Source organism: Wasmannia auropunctata, unplaced genomic scaffold (genome assembly GCF_000956235.1).
Source record: "Wasmannia auropunctata unplaced genomic scaffold, wasmannia.A_1.0 LD336106.1, whole genome shotgun sequence".
Classification (NCBI taxonomy): domain Eukaryota; kingdom Metazoa; phylum Arthropoda; class Insecta; order Hymenoptera; family Formicidae; genus Wasmannia; species Wasmannia auropunctata.
Genome location: NW_012026784.1, coordinates 5,196,646 through 5,216,973, shown reverse-complemented (window position 1 = coordinate 5,216,973; position 20,328 = coordinate 5,196,646). Strand labels below are relative to the sequence as shown.

The window sequence follows — 20,328 nt, the reverse complement described above, 5'->3', positions numbered from 1 at the left end:
GAAATCTCGGGATTTCGAGCCCAATTTTTCAAGAGAGAAACCAACCGGGAATACAAAAGGCAAATTCTCTCCGTTTATAAAATATGGACAGAGATGCGAATTAAGCGGACGTTAATTGAAGTCGATTACCGTGGGATCGGAATCACGAGATCTCTCTTGCTCTTGTTAATGCGTCTTTTACGTTTCTTACCTGATTCAGTGTCAATCGGAAAGCGTACAGCGCGGCAGAGGTCGAATGCATCTCGTTACCCCAGTTTCCTTGTGTATCCTGAAAGAATAGATTAATTCGTGTATCTTCATTAGGCAAGAAATTATTTTAATCAACGATTGATGATTTTCGCTTAAATGTCCCCGAGTTAGAGACTCGCGTATCTCGCGTTTGATTTCCGAAAGTAAGTAACGGATGAATCTCAGCGAATCTCGGGGAGGAAACGCACCGTACCTTCTTTTTGACACGACACGTGAGAGAGAACACGCGCTTCGATTAGCTCGGCTGCGCGACAACTGCGTCGAATGAGAGACGCGAATTACGACGGACGGGTGAGAAGTACATCGCGAAACTCCCGCCGAGGCCGCGAGATACTGCATAGAGGACAAAAAATCCCCAGTCTTGCGTAAAACCCACTCTTATCGCTCGCGACAATAAATTCGCGGCGTCGCGTCGTAACGTTCGTCTGAATCGCAAAACGAAATACTCTTTACAGGTGGAGACAGTGACGTTGTTAGATAGATATGTTTTTTCTCTACCTATATAGCACAAAACGTTGCGACACTGACGTGTTTACATCAACAGCGCCGTGATTAATAGTAAGATATATATATAAAAAGTGAAGCTTTTTAAGTTGCTGCGCGACTGAAATCTTTGTGAATGATTACGGTAATCTTTTTATTTAATGCGAATTACATATAGATCTCGATAATAAGTCACTAAAGGTTTAACCTTTTCCAAATTATCTCTCGCGAATAAAATTCAACTATCTCGTCCTCGATTTTATTTAAACGGTAAATGTAATCAAAGAATTATTATTTGATGGAATTTATAGAGATTTTTTAAAAATACAGTTAATAATTTGATTTAAATACTTGTAAAGTAACGTGATAAGACTATCGCAAAACGTAAGACTGGAAAGAGTTAAGGATCAATGCCAACGCATGGCGCCAAAATTATTATTAACGAAGGCGTTGCATTGAATATTGAGATTTGTAATCTACGTACAAAACTCGAGAAATATTATTCGACAGCGTACAAAGAACAGCCCGTTGGGTAGCGAAATGATTCAGATTTAGTCGTATTATGAAAAGTTATTATTTGATGGAATTTATAGAGATTTTTCAAAATACAGTTAATGATTTAATTTAAATATTTGTAAAGTAACGTGACAGACTGCCGCAAAACGTAGACTGCAAAGAGTTAAGGATCAATGCCAAACGCATGGCGCCAAAATTATTATTAAATATTAACGAAGGCGTAACATACATTGAATATTGTGATTTGTAATCTACGTACAAAAACTCGGAGAAACATTATTCGATAGCGTATACAAAGAACAATCCGTTAGGTGGCGAAATGATTCGGAGTTAATCGAACTATGAAAAGCGGGTATTTACTTAAATATAAAAAGAATGCTTTCTCGCGTCACGAGATATCAGAACCGATGGGCTACATCGCGCGGGGAAAAATAATGTGGATCAAACGACGAACCCTGCTCTTTAGCGTCTCGCGCGTCATCGCGAGTTATCGCGAGTGTGACGCGAAGAGACGCGCGACGGAGATTCAGATTGCGGCGGATACTTCCGATAAATACACCCTCCGGCGCGCGGTATTATTGATGCAATTGTCGGGAGCTGCCACGCAATCGGGCGCCGAATCGTTTCCCTCCCACCGATCTTGTTCCGATGTGCGTTTTTTTGTTTCGACAAAAGTCGCCTTATCGTTAATAATAACGGCAAGAACAGGAAGCGGCGCGATTCGAAAGATAACGAGCACCCCTCGCGGGACGTCGTTATCAATAAGCAGCTGTCCATCATGCGTACACCCGATATCGCGGTACTTGAATCGCGCACAAAAGTTCTATCGCCATGTACGTCCTGCAATCATAAAAGTGATACGGATATATTTGAACCGTATGCGGAGAGTTCAAGAGGCTCTTCGTGGAGGGATCGCGAAAACAAGGCACGCAAACAGGCTTAAATGAGGATAAATGAGTGAAATCGATCAAGCAAAAGAATAAATCGGTTATCTACAGTTATTTGAAATTATTATAAGTTTCATATTATAGTGACTTTTACATGCGTAATAAAATTATCACGTTATAAATTTTGTTATATAACTATTGATTATATAACTTTTATCAATTCTTTTCTATGCAATAATTAAATCATATAATAAATCTTATTACGTAATTATTTATATCTATTGTCGGTTAAAATAAAATTTAATTCAAGGCCGCGACAGGCTCGAATTAGATCGCCCAACTTTCGTCCTGCACGAGGGACTGACCTCTCCTCTCCGCTCGATCGTTACGCAATAATTTCCGCCCGAAATAAAATTATTTACGAATTATCAACGGCGATCACGTAACCGTGCTGGCGGTCCTCCGCGTCCAAAGTATCGTGCCGATCGTATGCGAGATGCGTACGAATTACGGAACAGATGATGTATATACATGCATCCGCGCGCGGTGCGGTCCACGTACTTACGGGGTCACGAAGGAGACGCGAAGGTCTTACATAAACGCAACGAGCTCTGCCCCGCCTACGCCGTGCGCACCCTAAATCCGGAACCTGATCTCGACGCGACTCAGGGACTTGGCATCGAGCCCCTCGGCCGCGTGTCCCCCGAGGTCGACCTTCGCGACCCCTCTCATTACGGCAGCCGTGAAAAGTCGGGGAATCACGATAAATTCCAGGAGCACGCACATGCGTGAACCTCAATAATTCGATTAAGGATACTTTGGCTATACAGTCCCGGACAAGTTACTGAAATATGAAATTGATACTCTAGGCTTTTATAGGTTAAGATACGCACCATATCGTGCTCGTATCGCGTAAAGGACTCTAATGTCAGTTAATGTATTTGGCAACTACAAATGATATATATTTGTATATTTTACAAGTTTTATCGGTAGAAAAAACTTTTGGACGAATTTCACGTCCAAAAGTTTTTTGCCAGCAATTATACTGTATAGCCAGAACATTCTTAAAATATTAATCCTCGGTTTCCCCGAAATTTTCAATGTAAGACCAGCGACGCGGAGGAAAAGGTAGCGTCAAATCGTGTCCCTCCCGCGGACGATATCTTTCCTCAAGAACTCGTCCGCGGAAGATCGAATCTCGGGCATGATCTCGCGGCTCATCGCGTAGCTCGCGCGAGGCCAGGCGAGGAATCCAACCTCAAAATCGATTCTTTCGGTACGAAGCCGCTCTTGATCTGCTCACAAGGGAAAGATTCCCGACGACGACAGCTGATCTTCTTTCGCGGAGGGCGAAGGGAGAGGTGCAGCCGCGGCCGCGCGGAACTTGCGGTCGACGCGGAGGGGAAGTGACACGCCGGGATTTATCAATGCCGAACCTAACCTGTACGTCTCGCCGCCCTCGACGCCTCTCGGCGAATTTGCGACGAATCGTGCCGGAGATCTCATTGGACTCGAACACCGCGCGTATTCTCTCCCGTTACGTCGAAGATAACTTCTCGTTCGTCGCCGTCGCACGAACGAGAAACGATTTGCTGGAGTGGTTCCTCGTCGTTCCTCCCCTATTTTTCGCCTCGCGAGATCTTTCCTCGAGAACCGCACTCTCTTTCGCGACGAGAGTCGCTACTTTTTTTTTCGGTTCGTTGCGTAATACGAGCGATTACGTGACGAAGGGCGACTGACAACAGTCGACTGATTTATACATGTATTTATAGGAAAATATAGTAATCCCCACGGGAGGAGGTTTGCGCAGCAAGTGCGAGAATAAGATTCGTCGATTCTCTTCCCTGGATCTGCACACGATCCTCGATAGGCTAGAGAAGGAAAATATAATTACTGCAATACAATTGGAGGAAGTGTCTCTTCTGTAAGCTGTTCTCTCGAATCTTAATCGCGCTTGAAGCGCGAAACTCCGTTGTTTTTGTCTCACTGATATTACACCCATTATTAGAAGAGAATCGAACTGCCGATGTGGAAATGTACACCCCACGCTCATTGATTCTGTCCCTCGGAAATCTTCATAAACTCCGAGGGACAGAATCAATGACCGTGGATGTATCTCGTCGTTGCCGCGCGAGAACGTTCGTGAGAAACGTCGCAGGAAGACGGAAAAACGTAGGAAGTTTAATAACCGGCGTCGAAACGCGAAGCGGAACGTGCCACTCACCTGCCTGTGTCGAAAACCAGCTGATAAAAGAGACCGGAAGAAACGCGCTCCGTCGCGAGCAGGCGTACACTCGCTCACTAAAAGGTTGCGACACTTTTTTTTTATAGGTTTCTAATTTATATTTAATATACGTAATATATACTTTATAGATAACTAATATTTTGCAAATGCAAACCACGATGTACTATCTTTAGTCCAAAGGCAGTATAACACCAATCGTGGTCCGCATTTGCAAAATATTAATGCGTTTTGAAACCTATAAAAAAGAAAGTGTCGCAACCTTTTAGTGAGCGAGTGTACGTCGTGAACGCCACGCCAGAAATGCGGACCGTGAACCAACCATGAACTGAGCGATTATCAAGAGAGCGAGCGCGAGCGGCATCTAGAAGGAGAAGGAGAAAAGTTGAAGTCGCACCGTTTCTCTCTAACAGGAGGCATGATGGACGGAAAAACGAGGAAGAGAAAGGAGAGACAATGTCCGATAAGCTTGGTATTGGTAAGGAGAGCTCTAGTTGAACGAAGATCTATCATATATAAATGACATTCCGTAGAATGGTCTGTTGCATTCAAGAGAAAGAAAAAGAGGATATTCAACAATGGCAAGGAAATGTTCCTTAAGTGAAAATTTCTCCCATCCGAGTCCCGCGATTCTTTAGTCTACTCGGATTAACAGCTTTGAATTAATTAACAGCAATTAATTAAAAGTACAATAACACATATGTGTAAGTATTCAATATACTACTTTATAATTTATCCTACTAATTTGGAATTATTCATTTTTTGTTAGTCATCACAAAAAGAATTATATGATTGAAAAATTATTATATCGCACATATTCTTGTCGATTGAATTCATTAATTATTGATTTCTGCGGAGATGTCTCGGAAAATGCATCTTGTTTGAATCTGAACGCGAATGATCGTACAAGTCATGGAAATTTAGACTTGAGGATATAAGTGATCGAATGCCAGGTGTTTTTTGGAGCAGAATTTTTTAAAATATTTATCTCCCCTCTTCTCTCTCTTTCCCTTCGGTGTTTAATTTTCATTATTATTTAAATGTAGAAAAAGAGATAACAAGTGCAGTCATAAAAACTACATAGCTACGACTTGGATAGAATAGTTAGAATCATATATCATCCTACACAGCATAACCGGTCTGTGAATGACGACCGGCTGTGACAATCCATATATTGTATGTTTTGCACTTGTCGCAGTAGTCAGAGTAATCGTGAGTTATTTCGACGTGTGGTCGTTTCGACTTCAGCAATTCTTGAGAGTTTCTACGAAAACTAATAATTGTTATCTGATATATTTTATATGGATAATATATACACACACGTCTCGCTTAGTAGATAAGGAGCTTATGGTGTCTGATTTCTCGTTCCTATCAGGAAGGAATTCTCAAGGAGAAGAAGAAGGCTGTGATAATCTAGAAATGTGAATCATACGCGCGCGCCAGAGAGAGAGAGAGAGAGAGAGAGAGAAACGAGACGGTGGGACCAGGTGGGACGTGGGACAATTCCGATTATCGCAGACCTAACCCGGCCCGGAGCTGGTCGAGCGCGTCGCGTCTCCCCACCTCGCCGCTCCGATATAGGTGACGTATGTACATGATGATACCCGGCGCGGTGGCGGCGGCGGCGGCGACGACGACGGCCGTCTCCCGACCGCCCGACGTTCGTGCTCGTTCCCGATCGGACCAGTACGCGTAGTCGGCACGGTGCGTGCGGTTCGGGGTTGCTCGATCGCGCATGAGTGCACGCGTATCTCCACCGTTCTCGCTCTCTGTCTCACTCCCTGTCGCTCCTCGCGTCGTCGTCACTCTCCCTCCTCCGCACGACGGGACGGACGATCGGCACCGCGGAGGTTATATACTCGTGCGGCAGGATGACCGACCCCGAAATCGAGATGCATTACACCCCGCCGACGTCGGACACCATCCAGACGAAGCCGTTCCCGATCCGAGGTAATATTTTGAGGAGAGTCGCTATCTCTCGCTGTCTCTCTCGTACCTAGAAGATACCCAGCCATACCTCTCTCTGTCTCACTCTCTCTCCTCTGTACCCTTTCCCCGTCTTCCCCCGCCCCACGCACTCGTAAGATCGAACACGTGCGAGGAGCGTGCAAAGCTTCGCGGTTGCGTTTCGGAGGAAGTTCAAGGTCTCCAATCTCGCGGTCAATGTCTTCTCCCCGGTATTTTTGCGACCATCGCGCACCGGTTTGCCCGGTATCTCGATCGGTGTATATCAGCGGTCGATCTCTCTCCCGTCGTCGCCAAAGAAAGCGCGAGGCGGGAAAACGCGTGTACCTTCAACTCCGTACGCGAGGGAAAAGCGCGAAGGGAAATTTTCGTTTGAGAACTAGTTATATGTGTGTGTGTGTGTGTGTGTGTGTGTATGTTTTTTCAGAAACGACGGAAGACCTGTATCTCATTTGTTTACCCAACACCTCCGTCTCACCTCCAGCTCCGACGTTCAAAAACGATAAAATTTAACGATCCTGTCCACTCGAGACTGCCGTCCGGGACCTTTTTAATTGCGTCGTTTTGCGGTATACTTTTTCAATTATCCTGCATTATTATGCAACCTTTTTTCGCCGATACGTTCATTAGTATGCGTTTATTTTTAACAGATAAAAAATCACAAGGTGACAAAAAAACCGAATAATTATTCTCTTCTTATCTCTTATTAGTCACTGTATAGTCACTCCCGAAGGAAAAATTTTGACAAGCGAAACGTACTTATTGACGCGTGCATATCGCGCGTTGGAGCTGCAAGATAAATTATATAAACTTTTTGTCCGACTAAAAATCATCGAGCAGTCAAGGAACTCGAAGCACAAAAAAGTCTCTCTTGCGATTCCAAGTATAATGACGGAATTAAATATAGCGTTTCATTTCCTCCGCGCGCGAGGATAAACAATTCGATACGGCGATATGCATATTATCGCCTTTCAAGGAAGCAAACTCGTTAGATAAATTATTTCCAGTGAGAGAGAGAAAGAGAGAGAGAGAGAGAGAGAGAGAGAGAGAGAGAGAGAGAGAGGAAGATAATGCGCCGAGCGCATTAAATATATCCGAGGAGGAAGGCCGATCAAGGTATTAAAAAAAGTCCGCAGGTATTTTCGCATATAAAAATAGATCGTATATTTACCTTTAACCCGAGTCGATAAAAGACTTAATTGGCTACTCAAAATTATCTCAACTTTATTTTAGTATTATTTTAACTGATGATATGCGCAAATGCGAAATTGGAAATGCACTGCAGACTTTATACTCTTCAGGTATCATATAATCATTATTTGCGGACGGATTGATGATTAACAACAACAGATCTAACGGAACAATAATTTATGAGAGTTAAGAAAGCGTTCGAAAGCGGATGAATTCCTTCACTTCGGACGAATTCCAAAGTGTCTTATCGTTCTTCAAGTATATCTCGATGTCACATTTATATCTCGATATCTCAGCCATACTCGATCGTCGACGAGAGAATTCGGGATTCGCGATTAGAAGATTAAACGATAGAACATCGGGCCGCGTATTAAGTATGTACGTTCTTAATTGTCACGTCCAAGAGGTGCCAGATTTCGACGAAAAATAGTTTTCCAAGTGTGCCTCGTCGCGTTTTGCTGTACGATTAGATCGAGTTTCGTAAGAGAGTTAAGAGAGACGTCGCACATTTAAGCCATTTACCGCGTGATGTAACGACGAAGGTCTTTGATAAAATTTGACATACACGCATCCGTAAACACGTAGATAAAAAAGAATTCGTCAAATCAGATACATATGTAAACCACAATTTTTTTTAGCGAAATTACAGCTGATAATATCAACAAACATCTGTTGCATGTGGAAGCATGGAATTTGGAATATCCCGATACTGCAATATTAAAATGAATTTTGGGTTATCGTATTGACATTGAAATCAATATAACATTATTCAATCCAGTCTAAACAAACGAAACAGAAATAGCTCTATCAATTCAGGGATTAATGATCTCTCTTGTATTTAATTTCCCGTCCTTTATCGTCCAATATCCTTCCCTATATATATATTTTTTTAATTTTCGTCTCCTTTTTTAATCTCCTTCACAGGTGAACGTGCGAATTTCGTGAACAAGCCTCATGTGATCGCGATGGTCGGTCTGCCGGCTCGCGGCAAGACCTACATATCCAAGAAGTTGTGCCGATACCTCAATTGGATCGGCATCAGCACGAAGGTCTTCAACCTGGGCGAGTACAGGCGGCACGCCACCACGGCCTACCAGTGCCACGAGTTCTTCCGTCCCGACAACATAAAGGCCATGGCGATACGCACGCAGTGCGCGAAGGACGCCCTGAACGACGTGTGCCAGTGGCTGGAGAGCGGCGACGGCGAGGTGGCCGTCTTCGACGCCACCAACTCCACGGTCGAGAGGCGCCAGCTCATACGCGACATCGTCGTGCGCAAGATGGGCTTCAAGCTCTTCTTCGTCGAGTCGGTGTGCAATGATCCCGAGATCGTCGAGCAGAACATCATGGAAGTACGTACTTGAGAAACGGTCAGAGGTAGCGACTGGATTAGAATTAGAATTAGAGATTAGACTGAAAAAACTTAGAATTAGACTGGATTAAAATTATATTCTACGTACATGGGAATTAATATATCAACTATATAATTTAACGTGACTTTTGAATATTTAATAAGATCGATATTGAGGAACGTTGAGCAGACTAATGTAGAAGTACGATTGGTTGTTATGTTATAATTTCTTTTGTATATTAATATTAATAATAATACTTGATTTAATAGAAATATGATGATAAACGTAAATATATATATATATAAACGTTCTGTTGTCCAGGTGAAAGTCAGTAGTCCGGATTACGCGAATATGAAGAAGGAGGACGTGCTCGCGGACTTCATGCTGCGAATCGAGCACTATCAGGAGCGATATGAGCCGCTGGACGAGGAGCGCGAGAGCGACCTGTCGTTCATGAAAATATACAACACCGGCGAGAAGGTGCTGGTTCATAAGCACGAAGGCCATATACAAAGTAGAATAGTTTACTATCTTATGAACATTCATATTGTGCCACGCACGATTTACTTGACCAGGCACGGTGAGAGCCTGATGAACCTCGAGGGCAGGATAGGCGGTGATTCGGACTTGAGCGAGCGGGGACATGAATACGGCAAGGCGTTGGCAGACTACATCAGCAGCCAGAACATACAGGTAATCTTCCTTTTCACAACGCATATTTTGTCAATTTTAATAAATTGATAGGTCGATTTAAAAAATTAATTACATGCTTATATACACATATATCGCGACAAAAATTTTTATATTTTGATTCCAATCATTATCGTTTCTTAGTTTTTATAATAATACGAGGATAAATAAATAGATAGATATAATCATTTAAATTCATCATTTAAGTAATAATTCAATCATTCAATCATTTAAATAACTATTTTAATTTAAAAAAATGTATATATAATTTATAATACAGTATGCTATATATATATATGTATTCAATGATTATAGTATGCACACTTCATATGTATTATATAAGCGCCATATTATTCTCCGCACTTTGGTCGCACACTTGACTTTCGAAGCAGTCTCATCCCGTGTGTTATGTTAAATAACGTTACATCTGCATACATAGGGTTTGAGAGTTTGGACTAGCTGGCTGAAGAGAACCATTCAGACCGCGGCTGACGTAAAGGCACCGCAGGAAAGGTGGAAGGCTCTCAACGAAATTGACGCTGTAAGTTAAAGCTATTAGACAGATTAATATATAGCTAATTAATAATCAACTTCTCTCACCTATGTCTTCCTCTTTGTGACTCATCCTAGGGTATTTGCGAAGAGATGACCTATGAAGAAATTGCCTCAAAGTATCCCACGGATTTTGCCGCGCGCGATCAGAACAAGTTCTCGTATCGTTATCCGAGGGGCGAAAGTTACGAGGATCTCGTTGCACGCTTGGAGCCTGTGATAATGGAATTGGAACGTCAGGGTAACGTTTTAGTCGTCAGCCATCAAGCGGTTCTACGATGCTTACTCGCTTACTTTCTGGACAAGAGTGCGGGTCAGTATATATCTCTACAAGGCATTTATTATCGTTCAATATCTCGATAGGACAGATTGAAGTTTGTTCTCGATTCGGCTTGCACGCGCAAATAGAATGATCCGAGTACAGTCGCCGGCGATACGTAACATGTCTGAGCACGCGATGACGTCTATAAGAATATGGAGAGATTGGAAGTGTCGAGGCGGCTAAGCGCAACTTTTGACCTTCGACGTATTAAAATGCGTCGGGAAAACATGATAAACTGTCGTGCACGCAAAAGCGGATTATAGTGACGTAATTGTTCATTCGATCATTCAGTCGAGTAGCACATTCTCGCTGGGCGATTTCTCCTTCCAACGCGACATTATGCATACCGAAAGCATATATGTATATATGTGTATATATATATATATATATATATATACATATATATGTGTGTGTATATAGAGACGCCCATTCTTTTTATTTCTGTGCAGTTGGTTCCAGTCGTTTTCTTCCTATTTCAGATGAATTACCGTATTTAGAAGTACCTTTGCACACCATCATGAAATTAACACCGGTCGCCTACGGCTGCAAGGTGGAGCACATTCGACTGCCCATAGAAGCGGTGGACACTCATCGGCCGAAACCAAAGGTAGAAATTATCATAATAAAGTCGTAACAGCTGTGTTCTTCCTCCCTCCGAGCGTGCTTATCTTGCTGAAAAATAGAGATAGTAAAAAGCAAGTACCTTCCTGTTTGCTTGCTAATCTTCCGACGCCGATTACTCTATACCAATAAAATATTTAATTCCTGTTGCGTTGCTCATGTTTTAATGTTCCCAGAATGCCTGAGCACTGTTAGCTGTAGTGGAAAAAAAACGGACTATTTTCTTGTACGTACCTAATCAAAACCTCATCCTAAAATCATCTGCAAAAAAAAAATCACTTTCATGAACTAAGAAATTCGTCGCATGCATTTTTCCTACGGACCTGGGACAAACGTGTCACTTGTGTGTGCTTTACTATAAATTTTATATGTTTACATTATATAAAATTATGTTGTTATATATATAATGTCACATGACAATTAGTCTTGTGCGAAATTGTAAAACGATTATTATTTGTAATCGTATTCTCGCTGGCAAATTATTAATCTGTATTTATATTTATCTGTATCATATTCTTTCAGATAGTATAAGTGTAAGCATCGATATTGCGGAATCGTGATGGTACCAAACGTTAATATGTAACTCATATTAAGTTTGTTCACAGCGATATGATGACGACAATTTTTAAAATTTATATTTATCAATGTAATATAGTTGGATGATTATAGTAATTAAACGTATTTATGATTTCGATCGCTTAGAAAGAGGTAACGAATTCAATTATATAATAGAATTAAATAATATATTCTTGAAGATTGTATCTTCTAGTTAAAAGCATAATATAAAAGTAATTATATCCGGTTAAATTAATTATAGAGTGTTAGCAGAATGCGAATGTAAATGAAAGAGGTAAATGAATTGTATATTTTACATAAGGTATTCCTTACAAATTGTACTTACACATGTGCAATTATATATTCTTGCGTAAGGTGACGATAACACATACGCGAAATGCAAAAGGCTTATCCATTAAAGGCTCAAAGATCGCGAAGCTACGGCATAACAGCTGATCTCAAGTGTTTTTCAATATGCTAATAAAGTCTCTTTGTTGCAAAAAAAAACCTGCTGTAAAGCATGTATCCTCGATTAAAGACACACACGCATCCTGCTCAGCCGCGTCTACATGTAGATTGCTCTTTTTTTTCTCTCCGCAGGCGCACGCTAACGGCAAACGCTAAAATGCCCGTTGTGGAACTTTTCAATTTTCAGATCCCGGGATATCTGGAAGAGCGATTTCGGGGGAAGGAGAAGGTACTACGCACGTGATAACAACGAATTTCGTAAAGCACGGGCGCAGCTATTTCCTGACCGTTGATAGAACCGAGACGTTGAAGCAGAGCAGAGAGAATAGATTCGGCAGCTGGCTGCCGTCCACACCCCTTCTCGCGTGCGTGAATCGGCGCGCATCCGAGCCCTTTTCTTCCTACACATGTGTCAAAAGCGATCGAGAGAGAGACGAGGCGCGATCGGCGGCGAATACCCTGTGAAACCCATAGGCACAGAATAACGGAGGATCCTCCGCGAGGACGCAGGTCCCGGCGCGACGACCTCGCACACGCACACACACACACACACACACACATACACACACACACACATTGCGCGCGTGTGACTTTGTGATTTTTATATTTTTTGATTGGCATCTAGATAGGTAGCGAGAGAAGAGTATATGTGATACGCAGGTGACGATCGTCGACGAGAAGAGTCTGGGTGAGCGCGTGTACGCGCGTCGACACGCGCGTGGACACGGGTCTTTTAGACGACGGGGATGATTTTTTCCTGGAGACAAGTGTCTTGGACCCGCGCGTACTTCGAAGTGTCTGCTACAATTCTTGCCGGGGAAAAGTTGTATCTCGACAAACGCGACACTCACCACACGCGATCGGTGTGATATTCACACACAGAACGAAATCCCATAATATCTTGCTCTCGTACGGCAGATACTTCGAAGCGCCCGCACGCCGAATCCAAAAAACAAAAAAACTGATACTTCTTTTCTACATCCATATTTCTCAAACATCTCGGAATTATCGTCGGATGCTTTTTAGAGCGAATCCGAAGGAAGGATCCAAAGTGTCGTAAAAAGTTGTGACATTGATAATAAATATCTCGACTACGTAAAAGGTATCGGGACATATAGTACAATACCTTAGAATTGCGAGTAATACTTTCGATCAAGCTAACGAACACACGTTACAACTGTCAGTCCATATTGTCTAACATTATACGTTACAATCTTGTAATATTAAGTAGCTAAATTACGGATTTTGATTATGGATATGTATCTCGATCGATGAGAAACATATAATAAATAACACATGCAATTTTATTGAGTCCACCTACTGACAGACATTCCCGTTTGATGTGAGCCCACCCACTGAGAGACATTCCTGTTTGATGAGTCGAAGATTTTTATTCCGCACCCTATTTATGAGAAGATAAATGAGTTGTCATTCGATAACAAATATCAAATCTCGTCAGGATTCATGGTAATGTAAGCATTTTCTTCAATATTTTTTTCTACAGAATGCTATGAGGAAAAAATGAAAAGGTAAGCGTGTTTGCAAAAGTTATATAGAATATTTCTGATCGAGAAGCGAAAGTACGTAGAATAAAGTTTTATTTTATTTTAATTATTAAAACATCGGTTTTTTTTACCAAAAACGTATTTCACATTTTCGAACGTATCTTGATATTTGGATCTTGTTAAAAAATACGCGCCGTAATATGCCGTCATATTTTTAGTATTCCCGGCATCCGTTAGATAGCGCTACAAGCGCTCACAAATTGTAGTAAATATTTGTGTTTGCGTCAGCTTCGAAGAAGAAAAAGAAGCTTGAATATAACTGGAATCTTTGTTAGAGATATGTGATTTCAAGCTTGTCGCGGGCGCAATGGCATCCATGAATGAATTCGGTCCAGATTCTGGTGGTAGAGTGAAGGTAGAGTAAAAAGTTAGATAAAATATTAACGGACGACTGTATTAACGTCGGTGATATAACCTATAATTATATTTTTGGCGCCATAAAAGATTTGTGTGATAAAAGTATCACTTTATTGAATGATTTATTCTTATTTGCCTAATAGGGAGTTACCGTAGTCAAGCCTATAGTCTACGGAAATGTAGCGCGTTACTTTGGCAAAAAGAGAGAGGAGGATGGTCACACGCATCAGTGGACCGTGTACGTCAAGCCATACAACAACGAGGACATGTCCACCTACGTGAAGAAGGTGCATTTCAAGCTGCACGAGAGTTACAACAATCCCAATCGAATCGTGACGAAGCCGCCGTACGAATTGACGGAGACCGGCTGGGGCGAATTCGAGATAGTTATTAAGATCTACTTTCACGATCCAAACGAACGTCCCGTGAGTGAATGAGCTCGTGAAAATTAAAAGATAGTTCGAATTCGATTGTTTTTTTCGATTATAAAAAAAAGAATGCGTGAATTTGTTTTAGGTAACAATATATCACATCCTGAAATTGTTTCAATCGACACCCGAAATACAGCTGAAGAAGAGTCTGGTGTTCGAATTTTACGAGGAGATAGTCTTTCAGGATCCGACGGCGTTGATGCAACATCTACTGAGTTCCAGTAGACCTATGACGCTCGGAGTCTGGCGGCACAATACAGACTGTTTGTATTCGTTATGCATGTAACTTACCACAGAGTTAAACTTAATAGACCTGTTCGTTATAGCTGAACTGGCTTCGGAGTTTATCTTTCTTCGTCCAATGTAGAAAGAGAAAAATAAACTGTGAACTAGTGCAGCCAGTTTAGTTATAGAAAACAGATCTAATGAAAATTTAATAAATTTATAATTATTGCAGTTGAAGCACTGAAGGAATCTACAATGAAAGATATTATGGAGGCACGCAACAAGATAAGACTGGAGGTGATAGATCTGAAGGAAAAATTGACCCTGGCGAAAGAGACTATCGCAAAGTTCAAGGAGGAAATTGCAAAGATTTCCAAAGCCGGCGGAAGTTTATCCGTTGCGTAGTAATATTCCAATGGAAACATTGATGTCGAACAAATGGACTATATTTGTCCTTCAGCAAGTATAGGTTCTTTCTTGTATAAAATGTACATAATTTCGTAATTATAACTTTAAATTTTATTCTAATTAAATTTAAGTAATAAAAAATTTTATTACATTGTGCATCCAATGATGAGATGATAAAATATATCCTCTGTCCTTTAACATTCTCCGACACCTTTTTATTAAATTCGCAATGTAATAAAAATTAATTTCTAATTTCAAATTTTTATGATCTAACTTCTCTAGTGCAAGAAAAGTATTTATAGAGAAATATAAGTACTTATATATGCAAAAGAAAATTGTCTATAAAATTTGCGAGTGAAATAATATCACGATTCGTCACCTTTAACGGCACTGATTTTAAAAATCACGCCTCTTCTGTGCAACTTGATAATTCTTAACAACAAAATTGATATATCCAAATTGGTGATAGTGTAACGCGATTTCTCAACTCCTGAAAAAATGTTAAAATAATAACTAAAAGCACGACGCCTAAAAACAAAGCCTTCCTAAAACCGAGGATAATAATTCTCGAAAGAAGAAATTTAGAATTACTAAAAGATAGAAATAGGACAAAGAATGGGAGAAGGATCTAGTTGGGAATAGGTTTTTTGGGTCGGAAATGTTTCACAATCAGTAAAGATTCAGAAATTGATTTGTGGGACACACAAACGTCACAAATGGTGGGGGGTTTCCGTTATGTTGTTCCACCAGATGGACACACAAATGGTTTTAACACAGAGAGTTTATATCGGGATGTTATACTAAATAAAAGAAAAAACGAGTCGCTGACACACAGTGAATTTATTAAGAGACATTAGAAACAGTTTATTAGGAAACTTATTTGAGAGAACGATGTTCTTGAGATATGTTTCGAGCTATTAAAAAAATATTTATTTTTGTAGATGTAGATAAAAGTTGTTGTGGCACATGTGTTACGTAGCCCAGTGAGAGTTATCGCGCGTGTAAATGTCGATCGCGAAACACGTCAAGTTGTTACATATATACGTTTACGAGCGTAAGACGCACGCGACACGCCGCCGGCGCTGCGTTCAATATAAACCATCATTGCATCCCGTTGCATCGCTGGCGTGATTCAGCAGCTTGAAAAAAAAATCAGCTGTTTCTCTCTTCCCTGCCGAGCGATGAGCGCGGTCGTCGAGAAAACGTGAGCATTGTGTGCGGCGCGAATTTTCATTCATTGGCGTTGAATCGTGTGCGCGCGTACCGTGTTTCACCATCCGCTCGTTCGCGATCATCGACTATTCTTGACCCAATCTTACTTTGTGCCCAAGCGGCGACACATGATTCACGAGTGATTACGTAACGATCAACCGGCCCAGTCATTCCGACGCGGCTACGCGAAGTGGTAGAGGTGATACTTAAGAGTCACTTTTTTCTTTTCTAATCGACTTTAGAGTCGATGTTCTCATCTCAATGAAAAGTCGTCGAGAGACGACGGTGGTTTTTTAATTCTCTGAGCTCAGATTCAAAATTGATTAAATAAAATTTTAAAATCTTCAGTTTTGATTTTGAAGATCGACAAACGCTGCAATGGTCTTCTCTTTCTTCCATCAACAAAATGTATTTGCTTCGATCAATAGCTAACGAAGGAGTTTATATATGAAAAGTGGCTCTCTAAGTCTGGAACACCCTATACATATATAGTCTCGTTTATATGCTCGATAACTTCCGAGGACGCGAGTGATATGGTGAATCAAAAGGAAATCATAGTTCAGTTTGTAAACTTGATAATCGAAATCGCCTTACTAAACAAATGAATTAAGAGCAGTCGAATTAGCGATTCATATTTTGTCTAAATATTCTTATGAACTTTTGTTAAAAATACATATATTAAAAATTTTCCGACTTGAGGATTTTTATGTTACATAATTTTATATATTAAATTTAATTTTTTATATTGTTTCTTAATGAAATAAAAATAATATATTCTTTTTTAAGTGTTATATATAATTTATATAATGTAGAAAGATAAAGTCTTAATCAGTTTATAGTACTTTTGATGTTATGATTGAATTTTTTAATTCTTTATTTTTTATTTTTTACTCTTTTATTTTATTTACGTGAATATTTACAAATACAGAGAATAGAATAGTGCACTATTTGCGCAAGATAAAATAAAAGATAAAATAAAAAATAAATAATTAAAATAAAAAAATATTAAACCGAATAATGTTCATTTCTATCAATGTAGATTATAACTTTAATTTCAGTTTAACTTATTCTTTATTTTTTTTCTAGTTCGAAAAATTAGAAAAAGAGAAAGGTAAGTTAAACCGAGATTAAAGTTAACCTGCATGAAATGGACATAAGGAATTTGTTTTCCTTTCTTTCTCTTTAACTTCTGCATTAATAAATAGAAAAATAACGAATAAACTTTCCAACATTTGTGACATTAGGATAAGAAGAAGAAATACGATAATTTCCAGTATGTCTGCACGACAGCTTTGTCACGTTTGATTTTGGGATTAATCCTCTAACTATATAATTCTCTGTTGCGTCTTCAGATCAGGCGTGGAGTTCGCGATCGGTGCCCTGGCGGCGGTGGGCGCCGGCTTCTTCACGAATCCCGTGGACGTGGTGAAGGTGCGGCTGCAGCTGCAGGGTGAGCTGGAGGCGCGGGGCTCGTACAAGAAGATATACAAGAACACCCTGCACGCGGCGTATCTCATAGCCAAGCACGAGGGCGTGCTGGCCCTGCAGGCGGGACTCGTGCCCGCGCTTGCCTTCCAGGTCGTGCTCAATGGTATCCGCCTGGGCGCGTACAAGTCCGCCCAGAGATACGAGCTGATCGTCGACAAGCAGGGCAACACCGATGTTCTACGGACCATCCTGGTGTCCGGCACGGCCGGCTGCGTCGGTGCCGTCCTCGGCAGTCCGTTGTACCTGGTAATCGTCCACTCGATCGCTCCCGAGGAGCGTCTGTTTATTTATCGAAACTATTATACTTTAAATCGATTCTATATTCTATTTTTTTATATATAATTCATACAAAATTACCTGTGTATGTACATATGCTCCACCTGTTACGTTAGTGCGGGTTTCTAAGATTTTTAGAATTTGACGGCATTTCTATATCCATTCGAGAAAAATTCGAAGGATGTACATCGGACGGTCTGATGTAGAATAACCTTCGAATTTTTCTCGAATGGATAGAGATGCCGTTGAATTTTAGCCAATATATATTTCATATAAATTTTATTCAAAGGCTTCGTCGATCCCGAATAAAATTAATATGAAATATATATATTGACAAGAAATATAATAATAATATAATGTGTAAAGTACCCACTAAACGGAAATGAATTGAAATTTCAAATCATGGATTAGCTTTCGTAGAAATGAATGCATTTCTATAAAGGCCAATCCATTTTAATTAAAAAAAAAAAAATTTTAATCCATTTTCGTTTACTGAATAAAAAAATATACGATATAAAGTTACAAAAGCACGGTTGCTCGCGAGTGAACACGTACAAATATCTCTGGTCAAAAGTTGATTTAATAAAGATAGAAGATATAAATAGCTTTTTCTATAGAAATGTAGGTAATAAGTGTTACATTTTGCGCGCGGATCACGGCTAATCAAATTCGTACAATTCATCCCGCAGGTCAAGACGCAATTACAGGCGCAATCCGCGGAGTCCATCGCCGTGGGCTACCAGCACAATCACTCGGGTTCGTGGGACGCTTTCAAGTCTCTGTGGATGGAGGGCGGCGTCGCGGCATTGTACCGAGGATGGAACGCGAACATGCCGCGCGTATTCGTCGGCTCGGCGACGCAGCTGACCACCTTCGGATTAGCGTCGGACTGGCTACGCTCGTTAAATGTAAGTAATACTTGACCGTCTCCATCACGCTCGCTTCTAAACACCTTCCTTCTCACCCTGAGGTCTCGAATTTCCTCTGCTCGCTCACGCGCAACTATATCAAAGGCGCGAACGACCAAAGGAAATGAAATGCCGCGATTTTAAAAGTATAAAAAAATCTCAACAATTTAAATCTCCAAAATCGAAGTGTACACCTGAGACCATCACCGATCGGTGTGTACTTATCGTCTAGTAGACCTCAGCGCGAGATTCGAGGGTCACTCATCGATACGGCGCGACGGAGCGTTTTTAATTTCTATCAGACATTTCCAGATCGACCGATACTGCTGACCTTCCTGGCCTCCGTGATCGGAGGTAGTTGCGTAGCCGTCACCATGCAGCCGTTCGACGTTCTGGCGACGCGGTTGTACAATCAACGTGAGTATACCGCGCGTGAAAGCCGCCGTACGTGGCAAGGCCTGCTGTGTGTTAAACGCGCGATTTACCCGAAAGCCACGATTGTGTCGCTTAACTAACAGCGATTTGAACATTTGCGCAAAATTGAAATTCCGTATAACGTTCGTCGAATAGCGGAAATTTGTCCGGAAAAAATATTAAAAAATAAAACCGTTCTCATTTCTATTTCTACTCATTTCCGATAAAATATCTAACACTTTCTGTTCGCTCGTGTGTAATTATGCTCGAGTCAGCATCTCGCGATAATACATTAACTTAGCGTACGCGACTATAAATACAATGCGGTGTACGCGTGACTATAAATACGATTCCCTAATGCCCGTGACTATATAAATACGCCTTGCGTAAAGAATTCCGCTCGTAAAATTTCTCGAGCGTAACGTGAAACGCTCGATTGGAGAGAAACATTCAGAAATCGAAAACTCGTTATCTGTCTGTTAACGCTATATAGATTCTTTAATAGCAAATGTAAGCAAATTTTATGCGTTTATTGCTTATATATATCTTTGAAAATCGTCAACTTGTACTAAACGTGTGTTTTTTAAAACGTACGCAAACGCAGAGACAGACGCGACCGGCAAGGGTACGCTGTACAAAGGTCTCGGGGACGCGCTCGTCAAGATATTCCGCACCGAGGGTCTGACCGGCCTCTACAAAGGAACGTTCCCGACGTGGATGAGGATAGCGCCGCATACGGTTCTGTGCCTAGTGTTTTACGAGAAGCTAGATCAACTGTACAGCAATTTTAGAAGACGAAACGATTGATGCTAGTTTTAAATTTGTACAAATTATATACGTACTTTACTTTATAGATGTATGCACAGCGAGAATTTTGTAAGATTTTTCAGGAACGTTGAAACGTTATTAAATAATGCAAATCTACTCGGAATAAATTGTTGTATACGTATT

General features: G+C 40.9%; 4 protein-coding genes and 1 long non-coding RNA gene across 15 annotated transcripts in view; 3 read left to right on the top strand and 2 right to left on the bottom strand.

Annotated features, from left to right (window-relative positions):
• The window catches only part of LOC105453964, a 6,284-nt gene extending 1,848 nt beyond the window's left edge, over positions 1 to 4,436 (bottom strand). Inside the window, exons 1-2 of one of the 2 annotated variants that reach the window (XM_011696281.1) lie at positions 4,360 to 4,436; positions 191 to 268 (exon numbers count right to left, since the gene is read on the bottom strand). In XM_011696281.1, the coding sequence (XP_011694583.1) occupies positions 191 to 241 (51 nt within the window). In that variant the 5' untranslated portion in view covers positions 242 to 268; positions 4,360 to 4,436. Of the gene's footprint in view, positions 1 to 190; positions 269 to 4,029; positions 4,159 to 4,359 lie in introns of those variants that run through there. The other variant, XM_011696274.1, reaches the window with a different exon arrangement.
• Positions 4,437 to 6,009: 1,573 nt separating this feature from the next.
• LOC105453928 (6-phosphofructo-2-kinase/fructose-2,6-bisphosphatase 1) lies at positions 6,010 to 13,400 on the top strand. 9 transcript variants are annotated; one of them, XM_011696263.1, is made up of 8 exons: positions 6,010 to 6,327; positions 8,458 to 8,885; positions 9,207 to 9,578; positions 10,015 to 10,116; positions 10,206 to 10,440; positions 10,929 to 11,056; positions 11,593 to 11,603; positions 12,281 to 12,340. In XM_011696263.1, exons 1-7 carry the CDS (start codon positions 6,249 to 6,251, stop codon positions 11,599 to 11,601), a joined length of 1,353 nt encoding a protein of 450 aa, XP_011694565.1. In that variant the 5' UTR covers positions 6,010 to 6,248; the 3' UTR covers positions 11,602 to 11,603; positions 12,281 to 12,340. The 9 variants fall into 9 exon arrangements, 6 of the variants coding, with proteins under 6 accessions (XP_011694565.1, XP_011694555.1, XP_011694550.1 ...); XM_011696253.1 differs by lacking the exon at positions 11,593 to 11,603 and adding an exon at positions 11,247 to 11,296 and having other exon boundaries at positions 12,281 to 12,318; XM_011696248.1 differs by lacking the exon at positions 12,281 to 12,340 and adding an exon at positions 11,247 to 11,296 and having other exon boundaries at positions 11,593 to 12,132.
• On the bottom strand, positions 9,669 to 10,268 carry LOC105453923. The gene is made up of 2 exons (XR_974930.1): positions 10,176 to 10,268; positions 9,669 to 10,127 (listed from the first exon to the last, which is right to left on the bottom strand). It is a non-coding gene; the product is annotated as an uncharacterized LOC105453923 (long non-coding RNA).
• Positions 13,401 to 13,499: 99 nt separating the features above from the next.
• Positions 13,500 to 15,204, top strand: LOC105453898 (YEATS domain-containing protein 4). Its single transcript, XM_011696181.1, has 4 exons — positions 13,500 to 14,013; positions 14,159 to 14,440; positions 14,532 to 14,709; positions 14,904 to 15,204. The coding sequence occupies exons 1-4, from the start codon at positions 13,966 to 13,968 to the stop codon at positions 15,074 to 15,076; spliced, it is 681 nt and encodes a 226-aa protein (XP_011694483.1). The 5' UTR covers positions 13,500 to 13,965; the 3' UTR covers positions 15,077 to 15,204.
• An 84-nt stretch (positions 15,205 to 15,288) lies between these two features.
• Positions 15,289 to 20,326, top strand: LOC105453909 (solute carrier family 25 member 35-like). Of its 2 annotated transcripts, none has more exons than XR_974928.1 (5): positions 15,289 to 16,283; positions 17,644 to 18,025; positions 18,745 to 18,963; positions 19,266 to 19,887; positions 19,982 to 20,063. XR_974928.1 is itself a non-coding variant. In XM_011696191.1 (5 exons), the coding sequence occupies exons 1-5, from the start codon at positions 16,261 to 16,263 to the stop codon at positions 20,182 to 20,184; spliced, it is 942 nt and encodes a 313-aa protein (XP_011694493.1). In that variant the 5' UTR covers positions 15,289 to 16,260; the 3' UTR covers positions 20,185 to 20,326. The 2 variants fall into 2 exon arrangements, 1 of the variants encoding a protein (XP_011694493.1); XM_011696191.1 differs by having other exon boundaries at positions 19,266 to 19,380; positions 19,982 to 20,326.
• The last annotated feature ends 2 nt before the right edge of the window (positions 20,327 to 20,328 follow it).

Bases quoted from the DNA above. Each gene is read 5' to 3' on its own strand.
- LOC105453928 (XM_011696210.1), top strand. From the start codon at position 6,249: ATGACCGACCCCGAAATCGAGATGCATTACACCCCGCCGACGTCGGAC. The intron at 9,579-10,014 runs GTAATCTTCCTT...CTGCATACATAG, and splicing joins TCAGCAGCCAGAACATACAG to GGTTTGAGAGTTTGGACTAG. The intron at 11,057-12,280 runs GTAGAAATTATC...TTCAATTTTCAG, and splicing joins CTCATCGGCCGAAACCAAAG to ATCCCGGGATATCTGGAAGA.
- LOC105453898 (XM_011696181.1), top strand. From the start codon at position 13,966: ATGGCATCCATGAATGAATTCGGTCCAGATTCTGGTGGTAGAGTGAAG. The intron at 14,014-14,158 runs GTAGAGTAAAAA...TTTGCCTAATAG, and splicing joins ATTCTGGTGGTAGAGTGAAG to GGAGTTACCGTAGTCAAGCC. The intron at 14,710-14,903 runs GTTTGTATTCGT...TAATTATTGCAG, and splicing joins CTGGCGGCACAATACAGACT to TTGAAGCACTGAAGGAATCT.
- LOC105453909 (XM_011696191.1), top strand. From the start codon at position 16,261: ATGAGCGCGGTCGTCGAGAAAAC. The intron at 16,284-17,643 runs GTGAGCATTGTG...TTGCGTCTTCAG, and splicing joins AGCGCGGTCGTCGAGAAAAC to ATCAGGCGTGGAGTTCGCGA. The intron at 18,964-19,265 runs GTAAGTAATACT...AATTTCTATCAG, and splicing joins ACTGGCTACGCTCGTTAAAT to ACATTTCCAGATCGACCGAT.